At 35.8% G+C, this 19,776-nt stretch overlaps 1 protein-coding gene across 1 annotated transcript in view; it reads left to right on the top strand.

Moving 5' to 3' along the window:
* TTC29 (tetratricopeptide repeat domain 29) overlaps positions 1-19,776 on the top strand; it is an 87,634-nt gene that overhangs the window by 49,761 nt on the left and 18,097 nt on the right. Inside the window, exons 5-6 of the mRNA XM_086611996.1 lie at positions 662-874; positions 5,922-6,007. Coding sequence (XP_086468122.1) covers positions 662-874; positions 5,922-6,007 — 299 coding nt within the window. The remainder of the gene's footprint in view (positions 1-661; positions 875-5,921; positions 6,008-19,776) is intronic.

Below are 19,776 nucleotides of genomic sequence, written 5' to 3'. Positions count from 1 at the left end.
GAAATGAACTTTATCTTCAAACTTTCCTTTGCCTTAAAGGTCTTCAAATGTAAGTTACTCAGACATCTTTAAGTGTATTACTTCAGGCTCACAAATTAATCTATCAGTGGTTAATACTTTTCCAGTAAATTTACTACATAAACTCACCAGAGTTGGCCTCGTAATAACTGTTGAATAAATTCCTTTGCATGATAATTATTTTTTTATCAATTAATTTACTTGAATAAATATTTTTTTCCCCCACACGGTTTTGATACTATCTTCCACATTTCAAATCTTTCAGCACAGGTTTTGCAATATTTTTTTGTGATTATTTATGTATAGATGTGATTTTGAAATATGAATATTGCCTTTTTGGATCTCATGAATCTATAATAGATGTATTTTCTATAAAATTTTGACTTGACATCCTTGGGATCGTGACCTCCCATAACCGTGAATCTACAAAGGAAAGCTACTTTAAAATGTGTAAGTTTAAGTTGCAGCATTACTGGTAATTGAAATTTGGCAGTATTTTCCAGTGACCTGTAAGTTACATGTTGAAGATTCTTGAAAAAATCTGTGAAATGATTGGCTGCAACTTACTGTCTAAAGAGAAATTCAATAACTTTTAAAAATTTTGTTGATTACACAGATTGTAATTATGAATGATGTTTTTCAGGTCATGTCAGGGAAGCCGCTGAGCATTATGAAGCGTTTTATCACCTAACAGAGGGTTCGACATGGAAGGATGAGACAGGCCACACTTACAATTCACTGGCATGTGAGCATCTCTGGAGAATTTATACATTACTAGCAGACAAAATGCTAGAAAATAAAGAACACCAACAGGCCATCAAAACGCTAATAAAAGCTTTAAAAACAGCAAAAGAAGGTAGGTGGAAAGTAATGCTTTCACATTCCTTTTTGATGTGCATGCCATGATTTTCCCAAGAGTAAAGTGAAAATTGTCAAGTGTTTGACTGGGTGATTATTTCCTATGAAATTCAAAGACAAATGCTATCAATACACTTCCAGATCTCGCTAAAGCAGAAATGCCTTCTTGCTGACAACAAAGAATCTTTTTAGACTCCTGAAAGCTTTATGTCCAAAAAAACAACCTTGTGAGAATAATAGTATAAAACAGTGAACCAATAATAAGAAAGGGCGGTCACTGATGGAAGCTCAGCTCACTGATTTTGATTGGCTAGTCACTGTGGATTTTCAGTGATATTATCTGCTGGACACTACCTTTTCACTCTACATAGTTATTTAGTACTTGCAAAAAAACAGTATTCTGTCATATCAAATAAGATTTCTTCCTTATATCTTAATACATGTAAATACATTTAAATCTGAAGTAAAAAAAAAATACTGAATTGCAGAATAGCTGAGGTAGGAAGAAAGATCTTTAGAGATGATCAGGATCAGCTAGAGCAGGCTGCCCAGTCAAGTTTTTACGGTCTTCACAGGTGGAGACTCCATAACCATTCTGGAAAACATTTTCTGCTGTTCAAACACCTTCATAATAAAGAAATATTTTGTTGAGTTCAGGTGGAATTTCAGTTTGTGCCTATTGCCTCTTGTCCTGTCACTGAGCACCACTGAGAAGAGCCTGGCTTCCTCCTCTTACACCCTATCATTAGAAATTTGGGCATATTGATTAAATCCTCCCTGAGCCTTCTCTTCTGTGGTCTCAACAGTCCCAGCTCCCTCAGCCTCTCCTCCTAGGACACATGCTCCCAGTCCCTTACTCATCTTTGCAGCCCTTTGCTGGACACACTCCATTATGTCCCTCACTCTCTTGTACTGAGGAGCCCAGAATTGGACGCAGCACTCCTGGGGTGACCTCTCCAGTGCTGACTAGAGGCAAAGGATCGCCGCCCTTGACTGCTTGCAATGATGCAGCCCAGGATCCCATTGGTCACCTTTGCCATGAGTGTGCATTGCTGGCTCATGGGCAACTTGCTGTCCACCAGGAGACCCAGGTCCTTCTCTGCCAAGCTTCTTTCCATCCAGACAGCCCACAGCCTGGGTTGGTGTATGGGGTTATCCCTCTGCAGGTGCAGCACTTTGCATTTCTCTTTCCTAAACTTCACAAGACTGCCATCAGCCTGGTTCTCCAGCCTGCTGAGGTTCCTCTGAATGACAGCACAGCTGCCTACCTCGTAGATCAACCATTCCCCCCCAATTTTGTGTTGTCTGCAGACACACTGAGAGTGTGCTTGGTCACACCATCCGGGTCGTTAATGAAGATATAAGTGTTGGTGCCAGTAGTGATCCCTGAGTACCCCACTAGTGACTGGCCTCCCACTGAACTTCATGCTGCTGCTTACAGCCCTTTGAGGCCAGCAGCTCAGCTAGTTTTCAGTCTACCTCACTGTCTATTTGTCTAAGCCATGTTTCATCAGCTTGTGTATGACGATGTTATGGGAGGCAGTGTCAGAAGCCTTGCTAAAATGGAAAGAAACAACATGCACTGCTTTCCCTTCGTCCACCAATCCAGTCGCCTCATCCTAGAAGGCTATCAGGGTGATGAAGCTTGAATTTCCTGTCTTAAATCCATGCTGACTAATCCTGATTGCCTTTCTGTTGTAGATAATGACTGTACAAAGCTTTGTCTGTGTGTGAATATAAAATTGGGTGAAATTACAGTAGTATTTGAATGTAATATATAACACGAGATGTTGATCAGCTAGAAATACCACGCTCTGGAGCATTTCTTACACGTGAGAGGGAACAGAAAAGAGAAGGCAAAGCTTACAAGTTGGCTTTATGAAAATACCTATGACTTCCCAGATTTTTCAGAAATCTTAATAACAGTTGTTTCTCAAAAGATGCTGTTAAATGTCCACTTCTACAGGCCTACTTTTCCTAGATGATTATTGGAGTGCTTCTCAGAAGTGAAATAGAAGGTCTCAAATAATCATCTTTTTCCATGCACAGCAATTCAAGAGCCTTTCATGGTATTCCTTAAGGGGCATATTTTGCATATGAATTGCACATACAATTAATATATAATATTAATTCAATATTTATCACTAGATACGTTAGGTTTTTTAAATTTAATAATATATGCCCAACATTAATCTGTTAGCCAGTCTTTGAATAGTAGTTGGGATAGATAGAATTAAACTATCAAAAATGGAAAAAAAAATAATCCAGTTTTTAAAATAAGTTTTGCCACAAATAAATGTATAACTATTTGGGAAGATAGTATAACATAGCAATCTATAAAAAAATATAAAATGTATTCAGTGAAGCCAAGGCATATCTCTTAGACCCGCAGATACTCTTGAAAAAACTGAACAAGCTTACAGGCATCTAAGCCCATGTGAACTTTGCTGTTTATTATTTTTAAAAGTACTAGCCAAGTATTTCTATTTCAAGTTTTTTATTATGTTGTCTTTGAGTTTTATTAATTCTAAAGAACCAGAATTTCTCATCTTACCTAATCTCATGAAGAGTAATAGTTTAAAACACATTTGAAATCTAAGTGCTTTTATGTGGCAATTTTGGGGGAAGAAACCAAACAGGACTTTAGGGGAAAGAATTCAATTATTTTCTTTCCAAATGCTTAATTTGTGAGTGTATATGATTGTATTGGCTATTTTTTTTCTTTTAATTAAATCACTAAGTAACCTATTTTGGTTTTATCTACAATTTATATTAGTAGATCTGTTTTGTGAGTTGCTTGTCTAGATCTTTTCTCTTGGTAGTAGGTATCTTAATACTGAGAATACAAATGCAATTAGTCAGCTGAAGAAAGACGTGTACCCAAAAATTTCTCCGTTTTTTCTAGCTGCATCTGTTGATCAAATACAAGCTTTTAGCTTTTTCTACAGCTGTTGTCTATAATACATGCTTAAGTCACATCTACGGTAAAACTGCTGCTACTAATACTTGCTGTAGTAACTAGAAGGGCTGCTGATGAAGTTTCCCATCAATTTCTTCCTGTGGCTAGGGAAAACTGCTGGAAATGAAAAGATTGTCAAAATAGATCTGATGCCTTTCCAAAAGTTACTTTGACCAGGCAGATATTCCAATGCCGTTACTTCAAATCAATCACTTTCATAGCTTCCTGAGACACCTAGTAAATATTACTATGCACAGCATACTTCTCATTTTTCTCTTTAAATTTAAGCTTTAGAAGCCTCTTATGGATGTATTCCTCAGTCCCCTTTCCAGAACCATAGCCTTGACCTATGAAGCCCATTTTTAACAATTTTGTTAAACCCATACTAGCTCTGGCTGCCATTTGTAATATCCATTCTGTCCTTCTGGACCGTCATCTGTGTTTATGTATTTTATGAATTAGGATTAGATAGTATCCATTTCAGTATCCATTTCAGACTCTCAGACTGTTCTTAAGTGAGGAAGGTAGTTTTTTATATCCCTAGCAACTTTTCACTTATTATTCCTCTGTGAAACACTATTTCTGTATCCTTTTGCCTCATTAAGCCTTTTAAGGGATTATTGAATATTGGAAGAGAACATGAGGTTTTTCAGTAACAGACTTTTCCTAATTTTAAGTAGCATATTAAGTGCTATAGATAAAGCATTGCTATGGCCTCAGCAATTATAAGACTCAGAGTTTCAGAATAGATGTAGGTTTCTGTGTGTTTGGACATAAAGAATTTACTAGCCTGATAATTGTAAGTAGATAATCTCTGAGTTTATTGCCACTATTTTTATTTATGCATTTTACAAAATATCCCAATATGCAATTACACTTTAGGTTGATTTTCCACTCTTTGTTGTGTTGGAGCATATGGATATTGAGCAATAGAAAAACTGGATTTTGGGCTATTTTTAATATGATTTAATCTACGGTTTTTTAAATGGATACTCATTTCTGGAGGGAAATTTTTGACTATAGTGTGATACAGTAAGCATCTATATAATTAATTTATATAAATTTCAGTATTGACTAGATGATTTTCTTTTGAGGGAGCAATATAAAAAGACTAGCAAGCAGTGTTTGTTAGATCAATATTAGTGAAATAAAACCTGGTATGGAAAAGTGTGATGTACCTTAGTTAGCAACTGCCTGTGCAGAATTTTCTATGACTTCTGCTTGCAAGTAAAAGTTATCCTTTTTTTAGCTATTCTAGCCTACAGTAGCTTACAAAATAACCATGAGAATAAGAGATGTGAACCTGGTCTTCTAATAGTTCTCTTTTGGTGTTCCACTAAGATTCACATTAGCAAAGTGTATGAGTCCATGTATTTTGTGTTTGTATGTTGGAGTGTATTACGTATTTGTAGCTACTTTTATTTTATGTATTAATATATAGAGAGAGGCTACTATGACTTTCTAATGCGAAGACACCATGAGTATTATTAAACAATTCATGACAGGGAACATTACAGCATGTTAAATTGATTGTACTCTATTACTTACCGGAAGATATTTTCTCTGACTTTGTTGAACTTTCTTGTTGAATTTTGTTTAAATCCGTAGACTCTATTTTTACTTACCACTATATATTTTTGGAAAGAGATAAATGGCAAGGATAAGGAGAAGAAAAAGCGTACTACGATATTTAAACATCTGTGTGTTATTTAAGAACCCGCAAGAAAGGGGCTTTTTAGAAGGGTATATAGTGATAACACAAGGGGCAATGGCTTTAAACTGAAAGAGGGTAGACTTCAATTAGATATAAGAAAGAAATTTTGCACTTTGAGCGTGGTGAGGTACTGGAACAGGTTGCCCAGAGAAGTTGTGGATGCCCCATTTATGGAAGTGTTCAAGGCAAGGTTTTATGAGGCATTAAGCAACGTGGTGTAGTCGAGGATGTCCCTGCTCATGGCAGGGGGCTTGGAACTAGATGATCTTTGAGGTCCCTTCCAACCCAAACCATTCTATGATTCTATAATTGTCTGTACTAGTGTAGTTTTCTTCCGATTACACTGGTAACTAACTTTAATCCTTTCTTTAGGAGGTAGTATGAAGATGGAAGGAGAAGCTGCTTATTGCTTAAGTTTAGCATATCATTTTGCTGGAGAACAACAGACCGCATTATCAGTAAGTTTATCTTAAAGTTGCTTTAGCTTTCCCAATACCTTTCTCTGCCCTCTTGGCATCTTAGGCATTTTGCAGAGTGGAAAAGACTCAGAGAGACTCAGCTCACAGATCTTTTATAACTATACCTATTTGTGTACACAGGAATTAATGTGGTTTAAGCAATTACAATTCCAATCATTTCAGAACGGATGGAGTCCAGGTTTCTGTGCTTGAATCTGTAGAAATAATATAAATTGACAATTAAGGTTATATGTGACAAGCTTTAGTTTTCCTGTATTCATACATGTATAAAACAGTTTTTATTTGGTTAGATTTTTCTATAAAACACCAGTTTTGCAAACTGGTTTGATGCAGCATATTTGTGAGCAACAATTTAAAATTTATGCATTCATGTATTGAGCTTTTCAGAACATCAGGAATTTAGAAGAAATACGAATTGCTTTTGATATGAAAAGCTGTAATGCTGATGCGCAATCCCTTCTGTTGATAGTCGAGTTCAAGCTCCTCTTCTCGTGTTTTTCTTGAGCCTCCCGTACGTAATAATTCTAAGACAATGAGAATTCTACATGTGGAATTCTAGTCTGGAAGGAGAGTTCCTCTAGTTCATCATAGGTCAATGTGAGAGGGAGGATCAACAGCAACTTGATTTGTCTGTGCCAGTCATCAGAGAATTCACAGTCCTATATGGTCATCTTAAAATTGTTGTGTGGAAAATTAATTTGTTTGAATATTTTGTCCATGATTATTGTGATTAATCAGCTGGATATTTACTATTTCAATTTCTGTTTGTTTCTTTAACTGCAGAACGACTCAGTATTTTATTAATGAACATATTTCATAGAGGTCATGCTTTGTGATTATTCATTGTGGTTGTTTATTTTTTTTGAAAATAGACCAATGGAAATCACAGAGTGAAATCAGCGTGGGTTTCAATATTGTTTGCTTGGCTTCTGCAGTGTAGGAGTGGTTCTAGATTCCTGTCTTGAAATATCCTCTTATATGCTTTTAATGATTTGTGATATGATTTTTCCAAAAGTTATTGACCGTCTTTATACATAATTCTTCACTGCTGATAGGTCTATCTTCTGTATAAATCAGCCAAATGCTGGAAAGTGGGAGACTGTTCTCACATCAGTTGCAGTCAAAGTCTGTAGCTGAACGTGAAAATATTTCAAAATTAAAAAGCTACATATAATGTTATAAGATTATATCTAATAGTTGCAACAGCAATGAGAAGAGGATATTTAATCTCTTCCAAGAATAAAGTATGACAGATTAGACTAGAATTTTTTTATACTGAAGTTTTTGTGTTGTTTTTGACTAACAAGTGTGCCAGCATTCTTACCTGATGAACTTTCCTGTTAAATTTGTGAGAGTCACAATAAACTGTGTGAATGATGAAGAACAGCACGATAAACAAATGTGCTAAATATCTGCATGCATATTCAATCTCTCCATCGCAGGAGAAATTAATTAATGAACAAGACTGCACAGTCTCCGTGATATACAAAGGGTCAAACTACCCTTGCAAGTGACAAAAATATTAGAGGTCCTGGCCTTGCTTCCTCAGGATCCGTTTTGCTTACGTTTTATAGCTTCTCCTTTCCCTTCATTGCTCCCCCGTGCCACCTGCCAAAAAGTTACTGCAATCATTGGAAAGTTCCATTTCTTTTTGTCAGGTGTAGAATTATTATTTTTAAGGAAGATTCCAAAACTTTGGATGTTGTAATGCCCTACTGTTAATTTAAAATATATGCATAATAGGTTATGTCTGTCAGTTTTAATCTTACAAAAACACCTGACAGGTAAGAAGAGCAATGTGCATTTTTGTTAAAAGGCAAAGAAAGTCTCTGTAGTACAAAACATGAACGATATGTTATGTTAAGAGTATAAAATGTTATTTTAACAGTAATGAAAATACTAATACTTTTCAGTGTAAATAGTATAATATTATAGTATAGTGGCATTTCCTAATATAACAGCATTTCCGATAATATTGCGTAAGAAACTATGAAGTACTTTCATTCAGAAAATACAGTGTGTGTTATGGGACTAAGAAAAAGGGGTAAAATTTTAGTTCCTTTTGTCCTTAACAGTGATCAATATAGACGGCAGTAAAACATCAGCGGTTGACAGTACTGTTGAGCACAAGTTGTCTTCGCTCTCCAATTAGAAATCATTGCCTAAAATTTACCCTTCTGTTCTGAGTTTAATGGTCTCTGTATCCAAGGGGAGCTCAGATGCTTACAGAGATGAAATCATTGCATCCTGTTCCCAGAGGACTACTGGTTATCATTACACATAACGTGCAGACAATACTGCTAGGAGCCAGTTTGCCTCATGGTAATATGTAGTTCATCACCAGCTTCTGTAGCATGCTAAAGAGGTCTTGCCACACAGCTTGGGACTATTCGGATGTAGACTCAGGGGTCTCAGCAGTTATTTTCCTGCTTTGCATCAGTTTTCATCTTCTTTATCCTTTTGTGCTGTGGTCCACCTCAGGCAGTCTCCTTCTAGGGGAATCTGAAAGGAGCAGCTGTTACAGATACCATTTCCTCCAATTGTTGCCACTTGGTTCCTTTTGCTGTTTAGCCTGCAACTCCCTCCCCCAACGTGCACACACAGTTGCATGCATATAAACTTGTTTCTCTTTCATTCATGTCTTCTAGCAGAGTGGAGAAGCATATGTTCAAAATATTCATTATCTGATGCAGTAATTAAAGGTTGAAATGATTAAGCTGCAGCCTATTATATCAAAAATATGCAGTCACTTTGTATCGAATGGGATGGTTTTATTAGAGAAGGTGTTTTTTTATTTGCTAGGCACTTGATGTTTAATCTAACATAATTTGATTTGGTATATACCCTGTATAAATTGTATAAATTTAATTTTATTTGATATATATGATTGATTTCAGTGGACCCACTCAGGTGTAAAAAGATAAGCGTGTGCAAGTTCAAAAGCCTGAGAACTAATTATGTTCAATATCAGTGTGGTATGTTTGTAATATTTTTCATATCATCTGGTTTATAATCAAGCCTAATGACTTTTTCACAAAATATGACACAAAATATTAGTAGTTCACACTACATAGATTTTATCTTAAACATTGTAGATTTTGTAAGGGAGAGGTCTTTGTCTAGGCTAATTTTAAAGTAAAAGTTACTGTTTACTTGTTTTTCTTCAGGCTTGTATAACAAGCTAAGTATTAAGTGAAACACTTCTGTGTCATTAGAAATCTTGCATAAGGTGGCGTAATCTAGTCCTTCATATGGGAATTTTCTTTTAAACTGGACTTTGAAGAATGCTTCAAAGAGTTGGATATCATGGATTTTTTTTCTTTCAATTAGAGTTGCACCTCAAATCATTAGTAAAATTCCAGACCTCATCCCTTGTCTGCACTTAAAGTTTTTTTGTAAGTATTCCTTTATTTTTGGATATTGAATCCTGTGTTTCAGAAATGCTACATATTTAAATAATAGAGGCAGTATTCATGAGTACTGAGACTCATGCCAAAATAAACGTGGTAATTTATGACATAATGCTATGTGCATGAATTGTCAGAATTACGATATACAGGCCACAGGCATAAAATCATCAAGAAAATTTATGAACTTACAAAGACATCTTCACATTTAAATTGACCCTATTAAAGTAATCAGAGGTGATTTATGACCATAAAGTTAATTTGTGAAAAAGTCTGCATCAAAACAACTGAAAATTTTATCTGAACAAATGCAGCTACAGAATATAAGTAAATGTATCTGGGATGCAGATATTCTGAGGTTAGTATGCACAGTGTATTTTAGCTAATTATATCTATTATATCTAATTATATAGATTATGCCCATATGTATGTATGAATTTGGTGAGTCGAGGATCTTGTCATGTAAAAGAACTCCAAAATGTAGACTGAATGTTATCCTCTTTTCTCCCAAACACTGAAAGGTAGTTGAGAAGAACGAGCATTATTCCTTTGAGATTTGCTTACTGTTCTAGTGCTTTGCTGGAAGGTTGAACTTCAAGACACGTTTCTGTCAATGGTGTCTGGGTAGAACATTGAGTTTAGGGTTGAGCTTTTATTACTGTTACTACAAAAAGAAACACTTACATGGAGACTTGCAAAACACATCAAAAGATACTATACAATAGAAATTATTTCAAACTTTCTTCTTTTAAATCAGACAGATAGTGCTTTATTAATCTACAAGTGATATTTAGCCAGTAGTAATGAAGTGTAACATTTTCAGCTTAGCGAATGTTTCCACATGATTAAAAAAAAAAATTTTAGCATACCAGTTTAAGATAAGGTCTCATCATTCCTAGAGGCTTCACTTTTATTGAAGTGATCTTGAAATTGTTCTTAAAACTGTATTCATATAGAAATTTTGTATTTTTATGTTTAAGGAATAAAAAAAGGACGAAACTGTGAGTCATCTTTGAAGGTAGGCACTTCTGATTGATCTTGACACTGACAATGGTTTACGTACAGAGAAAGATTTTCTTCTTGAAGATCTAGAATTAGTGAGCCAATTCCGAAACTGATTAAATTTCATATTTCTGAAAGATTTCCCTGCTGCTTGGCATTGGTGAGGATAATACAAACAAAATTATGTGAGAACAATTAGTACTGGTAGTGAACTTTGCCCTAACAAAATATACTGACACAAATCCTGGTGGAATTAAGACATTATTTGTGGTGGGAATCTTAAACAAGACCTGAAACTTCAGGAAAGAGGTGAATGTCTGATCATTTTTCTTGTTACTTTAGCACTTGATCCTTAAAGTGAAAGAAAGATCTAACTTTTTATTTGGATATGAAAGTTAACAGTCTCTTAGTGACAGAAGGATTTCTTCTGTTGGTTTAATTTAGATAATCATTTTCCTGTCTTAGCCAGTTTCTTGAAAACTGAAGGAACACAGGAAAAATGTTCTGAGTAGCCCTAAGATGTAATGATGCTATTTTGCTTCAGTACTTTTCTATATGCCATACAAATTTGCGCCTTAGTGACACAGTGTCTGCTATAATTGCCTTGGAACATGGTATCATTTTCCTTTTGAGTCTGTGGTTCAAACTGCGTTTGGTTTGGTTAATGGCGTCAGCATAACTCTCCTCAGTAAACTGGATTTTTGTCAAGATAAATGTACCACAAGAATACCCTTTGTAATAAAACACTCTTAAATGCAATACTGGTGCAGAATTACAGTAGTCAGGTTATACAAAAATAATAGACCATCAGAAACAAAAAATATTAAATATGTAAAAAATCTATTCCTTTATGACAAGCAAATCAGATTATCAGATTTCCGTGTTTTCCCATAGCAACAATGAAAATAAATGCACTAATAACTTGTTGATATCAACTTTACCATTCAGGAGTCTCATGTTCCATAAGAGAGGCTACGAAAACACCATAAATGGGTGGACTTTCATCTCATCCATTACAATTTTAAATTTAATCATTCATGCATCCCAAAAGAGCAAGACAACTACAGTGCACTGCAGATTTGATTATGTGTTCCATTGGACAAATCTATAGTACCTTTTCAGAATTTTAAGACTATCTGACCACTGGTGTTCTCGGGCTTCTGAATATGAGTAGGTGACAAAAAGTTTAAAAGCCCATTTTTGGGGGCTACGCATGGAGGGCATTGTTTTATTTGCATGTTTGTTTTTAGTTTCCAAACAGTAAGAAAGTTGCTGGGTTTATATATATTTATAAGGTTTATGTAGCCTTACTTAAAATATATATATTAAACATCCTGAATTTAGAAGTCCTAAGATTTAACATATCAAATGTGGTTTCTTAAACTTCAGATTCTTTTGGGTTTGTAAGATTTTGACTCAGGATATCTATTACAAAACGACAAGTTTTGTTATTACCTTGTACACACATGCACTTGCACATATACACACACACTCTCTCTGTATGAGTTTGCAAAGGAACTGGAGGGAGCTGCCGTGCAACATTAATAATATTTACATGCTTATGCATTAGCAATAACAATAGATATCCTAAGATCAAGATAATTTATTGTATGACTGAGTCATTTCCATGAAATTGTTTCTAGCTGTTATGTTTGAACTCAAAAGAAGCAAATTGTCCCTTACTGGAGGTTTGCTTAGCTCTAATATGTTGAAGCATTGAGGACAAAGCCATACAAACTCCTTAAACTACTCAGGAAGGGAATGAAAATATCTGTGTATCTATTTTTTACCAAGGAGTGGAGGGCAGAGCAGTTGGTGATCATGGAGCCTTCGCTCTGGTCCTGCCTTTTGATATAGCTGATGGGATGCAACAGTCTCTGCTATTTTCTGATTGTTCTCTGCTGGGTATGGCCAGTGGAGACAACTCTTCCTTCTGCTTTTGCAGGCAAGGTAGGAGCCAGATTGTGACCATAGCTATACAGTGCGTGTTTGATGGGATAGAAGGTTACAACTAGTCCACTGGCCCTGACTGAGGTTTCTAAAACTCTGACAACTGTCTTCTGTCAGTTAGAAGATGTGATGAGGCAGACGTTTTCTACTTACTGTATTGAAATTTTTTTGTAGAGTAGCTAATAAAAATATTTATTTATTTAAATAACTGCAAATATACAAATTTCCACTCATTTCATTCCCACAGGCTAGGAACAAAAAAGACAAAGCAGTACAGCTGTATGTTATAGAGGTTATTTATTTCATATAGACTATATTGGATTTCTAGCTTGTGTGTGCTAAACTTTGGAACCTAAATGCTGTATATAACTGAGGGAAAGAGATGATTACAGCATGTCTAAGCTCATAGCTCATATTATCTGAGAAACAATAGTGTGAAAGATCTTAAGAATTGTCAGTAGTATGTCCGTTAGTGAAACTGCACGTATTACACCCAGGGCCATAGGAAACGGCTGAAAAATCATATAAGTAATTTTCTAATTCTGTTAGATAATATACTTACAGAAGTCAGACTTTTTATGTGTTTTGAGAAATGAAACATTTCTACCCATGCAGTACAAACTCAGGAATTTCAGTACTTAAATGCAAATATATTCATAATCAGGGAGGTTTTGTTTTCCTTTGTATAGTTTAGTTCAAATGAACAGGCTTTTAAAAATTTCTGTGAAGTAAGGCTTTTAAAATTAGATTGGTTTCTCAAATTGGTATAGTTCAAGCTACAGCAATTTACTTATTAAATACATGTTTAAATTTCAATTTAGTTATTCCCATTGACTTCAAGAGGACAACTCATATATTCAGGTGTAAGCAAATGCTTAATGGCTTTGCTTGATCAGAACCATCGATGGCTAGATTGGAGAACAGGAGGTCTTGATTCAGACATCAGATATTAAGGAATTTAAAATTTATTCTTTGATAGATAAATAACCTGAGAAGTTAAAACACTGAAGCGTGCCAGTATAAAACCTAGAGCTTGCTGCTTCATTGCTAGAAGCAATTTGTTTTGCTGTTTTGCTTTCAGCTTATGTATTATTTCAGAGCTGATCAAAAGAATTGGTAGCAAAGTGTGAAATAAATTGTACTTCTAAATAAATCGATTTAACATTCCTTGGTGCTTTAAGTGATTTTAGTAATATTAATATTTAAAATATTTCTGTCTGAAATCTTTTTATGACTACATAGAGCAATAATGGCTACCATTTCATTCTGCTGTTTTTCATATTAGAATATTACACAGTAAACATTGTAAAAATACTATCTTTTAGCACTGAAATGGATGCAAAAGATTTCAAGTGTCTATTTGCATGTAAATGACTCAAGTTTTATTCAGTCAATAAAAACAGTCTATTAATCCTTTTACTACATTTCTTACATGGGTTAAAACTTAAAGAATATGAGTTTTTCAGCTGAATGAGAACTTTTCCTTAACTTCTATATAGGTGTGCAGGTTTTAACTGACTTAAATTTTTTGTGTACCTTCCTAGTTTATCTCTGCATTTTTTTCCATTGTGTTATGCAAATTTAAGGGTTGGCTGGTTTGTTTTTAGCTAGGAAAACTTTGCATAATTAAAAATATCAGTTAATGGGTGGACTAAAGATATTAATAAGCATGAAGCAGAATATCTATAGGTGCTTTGTCTAAGAAGTAATGGGCATTTAAGCGTGCACATGCATATAGTATGATATTAATGTCTTACAAGGCTACAGCAATCTGACAGCCAGGTACATTCATGTAGACACAACAGCATGATAAAAGCAGTCCAGACATCTGGATCACAGTGCTGCTATTCAAAAACATTTACGAACAATTCACGTTATTACACTTACCCAAATTTCCAGTCTTGTCCGCCCCTTTCTCCTTGTTTCTTTCTCCACCTCTGCCTTTGTCTTTTATGTACTTGTGGAATCTCATTTTTCCTTTACAAGTCACCTCCATCTGCTTATGTGTCAGAGTGGCCCTTGTGCCACACATCACATCGAGGAATTCTCAAGATGAAGGGCTGTATTCACATCACTACTTCTGTCTCAGCACTGTTTCATGCTTGTCGCTGCTCAGCACTCAGCGCCACACTGCCTTGTTTTGTCAATAACCATTTATTTGTTGCTGGAATAGTAGCAACCATTACATCTGACCTCCCTGTTTCATCAATTATGGATAGATTATTGGATGTGAACATCTGCAAAAGCTTGCTGTTGAACTTACCTCCTGGCTGGGATTAGATAAAGTATTAAACTGTTGTTTATTGTCAGGCCAAAACTCTACTGGGAAGCCAGGGAATTCCAAGACTAGCAGACTCCCATCAGCAAGCACCAAAAATTGTTTAGTATTGCCACCGTTTCCCATAAGATCGTAGCCATTTATTATTTACACTTATTACTAGTTGTTATAACATACTTGATAAAAGCTCTTGGCAGGCACAGTGTTTCCAGCTATTGTCACATCTGTCAGGATGGAAAGGATACATAAACTGTTTTTTCCTCTTATATTGCTGTTAAAGGGTAACAGATGAAGCTTCTTCACTCCAGACTGTTAAGCCATGCTTTATTTTGAAGAAATATGTCAACAATGGCTGGTTTGGAAAACATTATATTCCTGTACTAAATAATGATTGCAATGACCTTTAGTACAGTAATGCCTCTTGCAGTAAAGATTTCAAATTGTACAATAATAACAAACTAAAATACCTGGTTTTGATGTTTGCATAGGTTTTTGCTCCAAAGGACCAGGCTGATTTTTTTAATTTATTATTTGAATAAAACTCTTTATTAGGCATAGTAAATAATAAAATGATGACTGCATTCCTACAAAGCTATAGGTGTGAAGAATCAAAATTAATAGATTGTTAGTGGCACAGAAGGCTGGAATTAAGAACAGTAATACAGAAGCTTAATACAGAAGAAATAAGAAGGATGGGAACAAAAGTTAATGTTTACTCAACCACCTATACATTTCATCTCTTTTGAGGTTCCTGTGCAGCAAAATGAAGCATACGGGGTGAACTCCTGACCTTGTGGAAGCCAACAGAAGTTTGAAATTACTCTGGGGAAAGGAACTTTTTCAATAAATTACTTGTATTTACATATCATCCATTCAGAACCAAAGCAAAATATACATACTCTATTATGCAAAGCATACAAGTAAGACTTGATACAGGCAAAGAACTCTATCTTCTTGATAGATTGTTAAGGAAAGAGGGAATTGTTTGTCTTCCCTTCTCTAATCCTTCAAAGCGATGCAGATATGAGTAACCTGAAGCATGTATTGCCATGCAAGTTTAGAGAGCCTCAAAGTAAACATTGCACTTGGCAGCCAAGTACAACAGGAGAGGGGAAACTGTGAACTGGATGGAGCAGTTACCCCTCAGGGAGTGTCAACCAAGCAACGCCTTAGCGAGAGCCGTGTCCTGGCAAGAGGCTGTGGAAGGTCTTGAACAAGGGTGTTTCACTTTGATGTCTGACTTGACCAGACTTGTGGATGGATTCTTCTACATCCCTACTCATCCCCTGATTCCCTTGCTCCAAGATGCCTGCTTATGCTATGCGCTATCCAGATTCCCACATTGAAGTCTCTGGAATAGCAGTTCTGGACCAGACCAGATTGGCCAATTCCAGACATTCTTTCTGACTCTGTAGAAACAGTGACAAAATTTGTACATTTCTGGGTTATTTTTTTCCATTTATTTGTCAAATCAGTGCAGGCTAGTGTAATTGGATGTGGCTAAGAGCAAGAAGTTAGCATTCACATTTACAGAATTTGAGTCAATGAATTTCAGTTATGGGAAAAGAGGGAGAACTAACAGTTCTGGCAAATCAAGGACTACTCCCTCTTTACTCAGCGTGGCACTCACTTTCTGCACGCTCACAATTAAGGGATGCTTGTACATAATGCTGTACTGCTTCTATCCTGGGTGCTCACTATGCCTAAATATTGTTTAGCATTTAGCAAGGTGCAGCCTGCTATTCAGTTGATATTGATGTATTATTTTCCTGGGATCAATGAGCTCTGCTCATTGTAATCAATACATTACATGAACAATACCATTTTCTTATTGCTGTCCAACCTCTCTCACACTGTGTTTTGGCCAAAATAAGAATACATCTGGGTTTGTATTATGAAACTCTTTTTTTGACCTTACTCAAATGGCCACAGGCATGTAACCACTGAAATTATGGTAAAAAAGACTGCACTGTTTAGGTATTTTTAAATACACATTTTTTGGGGAGCTATGGCGTAGAGTTCACTGAACTGCAAAATGCTTATGCATACGGTTCTGTTGTCTTTTATTTTCACTGAATTGTATGGAAGTGATTATTTAGCAACTGTCAGAGCTATGTGTTTTTTCTGAAAGTATTTAAGAGGTACTTAAGTGGTATGAGGCAAGCAGTCTCACTCGATTGCATTGTCTGTCTACCAACACCTATTGTTGGCTCCAGAAAAATATTGTCAGATGCTGCTAGCCAGGCTGGGCCTTAGCCTGTTACCGGTGCGCCTGTCAGAAATCATTAGCTGGTGATCTCTTTGACTAATGTTCCAGTTGATTGTCTGATTCATGTTCAAGATCTGTAAATGAGGCAGAAGCATCTTTACTGCTCACCAGCTGTGAAATGGCTAAACGCAGCTAGATTTCCCGAAATCAAAATAAATGTATTTCCAATAAAGTTTGACAACAATATCAAGTGCAAAGCTGAGAGCAGAACTATGCTTTTGTGTTTTTTAAAGTTACAGTATTATAAATCAATATTACCCCATCACGTTTTTGTCAGAGTAATGTATTTTACCAAAATAATGAAATACCGCTAGTACCATTAATCTTGTGTTGAGTTGGATAGACACTCTTTATTCAACATAAATTCATACATTTGATTTTTACTCTTTTGTCCATTATCGCCACATGTATCAATGTTTAGCACAGCCTATGTCCTGTTCTCTGAGTCCTCAGTGTACACCAATGAGGAGTGTGCATGTTTTTATATGCATAGGAGAGATACACAGGTGTGACAACAACAAAAAATAAAGGGTGAGATTTTGGGAGGGGGGAGTCTTGCAGGGGGGGAGCTGGTGTATCTGTGTAATATAAATGAAATAACCCCAGGAGGGTCACGCTGACATAATGCTGAGACAACTGAGAAGCAAATCTGGGCCTGAGATCTCATTGGTATTTTTGTTGGCAAAGGAGGTAAACATGAGATTCACCACTAGCTAGAGAATTAGTGCAAGAGCTATACCCCAAACAGGCTCTGGTTTGAGGATTTAATCAGAGCTTGTTACTTTATTTTCACACTGTAATTAATTGTAGCCACAACAGACTTTCAAAGACCCAGGAATAGAGTTGATTTTGTAATGTTCCCGAGGTAGCTATCCTCCTTCCAGGTGCACCTGAGTCTAATAAGGGAAATCGTATAATGCATCTGGAATTTTTTAATTTCTATTTTGGAACCATAAAACCAACTTTTTTTTTTTTTCCTGCATACACCAAAACAACAGTGGATGGCATGTGGGACAGTTGTCAGCAATGTGGAAGACGAAGTCTTCACTCTGCCACCTTTCCACATCCTGCACAAATGAGAACAAGTGATTGAAACCCACTGTTCATTTCTGTATTAGACTTTGATTTTCATTTTATTTGGGTTTTTTTAACCAATGTTTCTACTGTGGAACCAAAGAAGTAGGAAGTTTGAGACAGTCAGTGTGTTTGGTCATATAGTGCCAAAAAACAATTTGTGATCAGATTCAGTGCAGATTTTATACTTTTTATTTTGTTAAACTTACCTTACATTTTCTTTTCAGAGGTAGAAAGAATTGTATGTTATTCTAATCTGTTCAACTGCATATACAATGATCTTTTTCCACTAGTTGCTAGGAGTTTCAAACTCTCTTTGAAACAGTATGGAAAATTTATAATGGAGCCTAGCATGATCAGGATAAATCTATTGCAACAGCTTCCTTCCTCAGAACTCTTCGTTCTGAGCAAAGAGAGCAAATTAAAAAAAATTTTAAATTAGCAAATTTAAAAAACAAACAAACAAAAATTAAAAAAAAACAACCCACACAACAGCAACATAAAACCGAGATATTTTACCCTTTCAGTAACTCTAAATCTCTGAAAACTTCTGTGTTTTGAGAACAAAATTCAGCCACGTTCATGTAATACCCAAACCCAGTTTTTTAATGTACGTTATCAGTATAGATTCTTATGTAGTCCCATTCAATCTCTTTACTCAATGTTATCTATTTTTATTTACGTTTCCTGGAAATGTAAATGAAGAAAATTACCAAGATGACGTTTTGATGCACAATATTTGCCGTAGAATACTGAAGGAGAAGCATGTTGCCATAAGACTTTTGTTCTGTCATCTGAAACAATATTTCCATCCTTTTTGTTTGTGTCATGACAGCTGTATTCTCTAAGACCACAAAAGCAGCAAAAATGCACGTTTGTGTAGGAGTTTTCAGTATTAATTCTTGACATGTCCCACCTCTTCCTTGGATGTCACTGTCCTCTGCACATGTTGGCCAAAATATATGTAAAAGACCTGTTTGTGGCTATACTTCTGTTTAAAGGTAGAAAAACTTTCATGAGCACTTATAAATTCCATTAGATCCAACTGATAAGTGTTCCCAACATTTATCCACTTGTCAGTGAGCTAATAGATGACTTGCCCAGCCATGTCCACTCAACACCCTCTTGCCACGTGCATGTCTTCTCTTACGTGGTATTCATAGGAACCCAGTTAGATTGACTGGTTGTTAATATCCTATGAAAATAAAGAGGAATTTTTTCATGTCCATATGTTGTTTTCAGGCTGCTTACAGATTCTGGCAGACATCACTGTGTCAATTCCTCTTGATCTGCCAGCACACAAGCTTTATAATTTTTCATTTTAAATGAAAATTAGAAGTGTTCTGTTAAGTGCAAGAGGCTTTGGGTAAAATCCTCTAATGCTTATGTGTTAATCCAGCGGTTTATCCTGCCCTACCTCCTCTTTTTGTATACTGAATGTTGAAGGTAAGGCATGCACCATAGGCGAGGAGGCCCCTCTTCGCATCCTCCACATAAATGGATGGGCAATTGTAGTATACAGGGGCACTACACAGCTCCTTTCCATTCAGAATGTGTCCCTTTCTGGGTCCCTACATAGCATCTGAAGCTGGAGGAGTTATTTGAAATACAGACACCAAGATTATATTTCCTATTGTCGTTTATCAAGATTTCCTCCCTTTCATGTAGATGATTTAATTATTGTTATTTCTTCATTGCTTAGAATGAAACATACAATTTGTGTAAAGTAGTAGTAACCTGGGACCAAAATGAGCATTTTTCATCAATG

Source organism: Tauraco erythrolophus, chromosome 5 (assembly GCF_009769465.1).
Source record: "Tauraco erythrolophus isolate bTauEry1 chromosome 5, bTauEry1.pri, whole genome shotgun sequence".
Classification (NCBI taxonomy): Eukaryota; Metazoa; Chordata; class Aves; order Musophagiformes; family Musophagidae; genus Tauraco; species Tauraco erythrolophus.
This window is presented reverse-complemented; position numbering and strand designations above follow the sequence as displayed.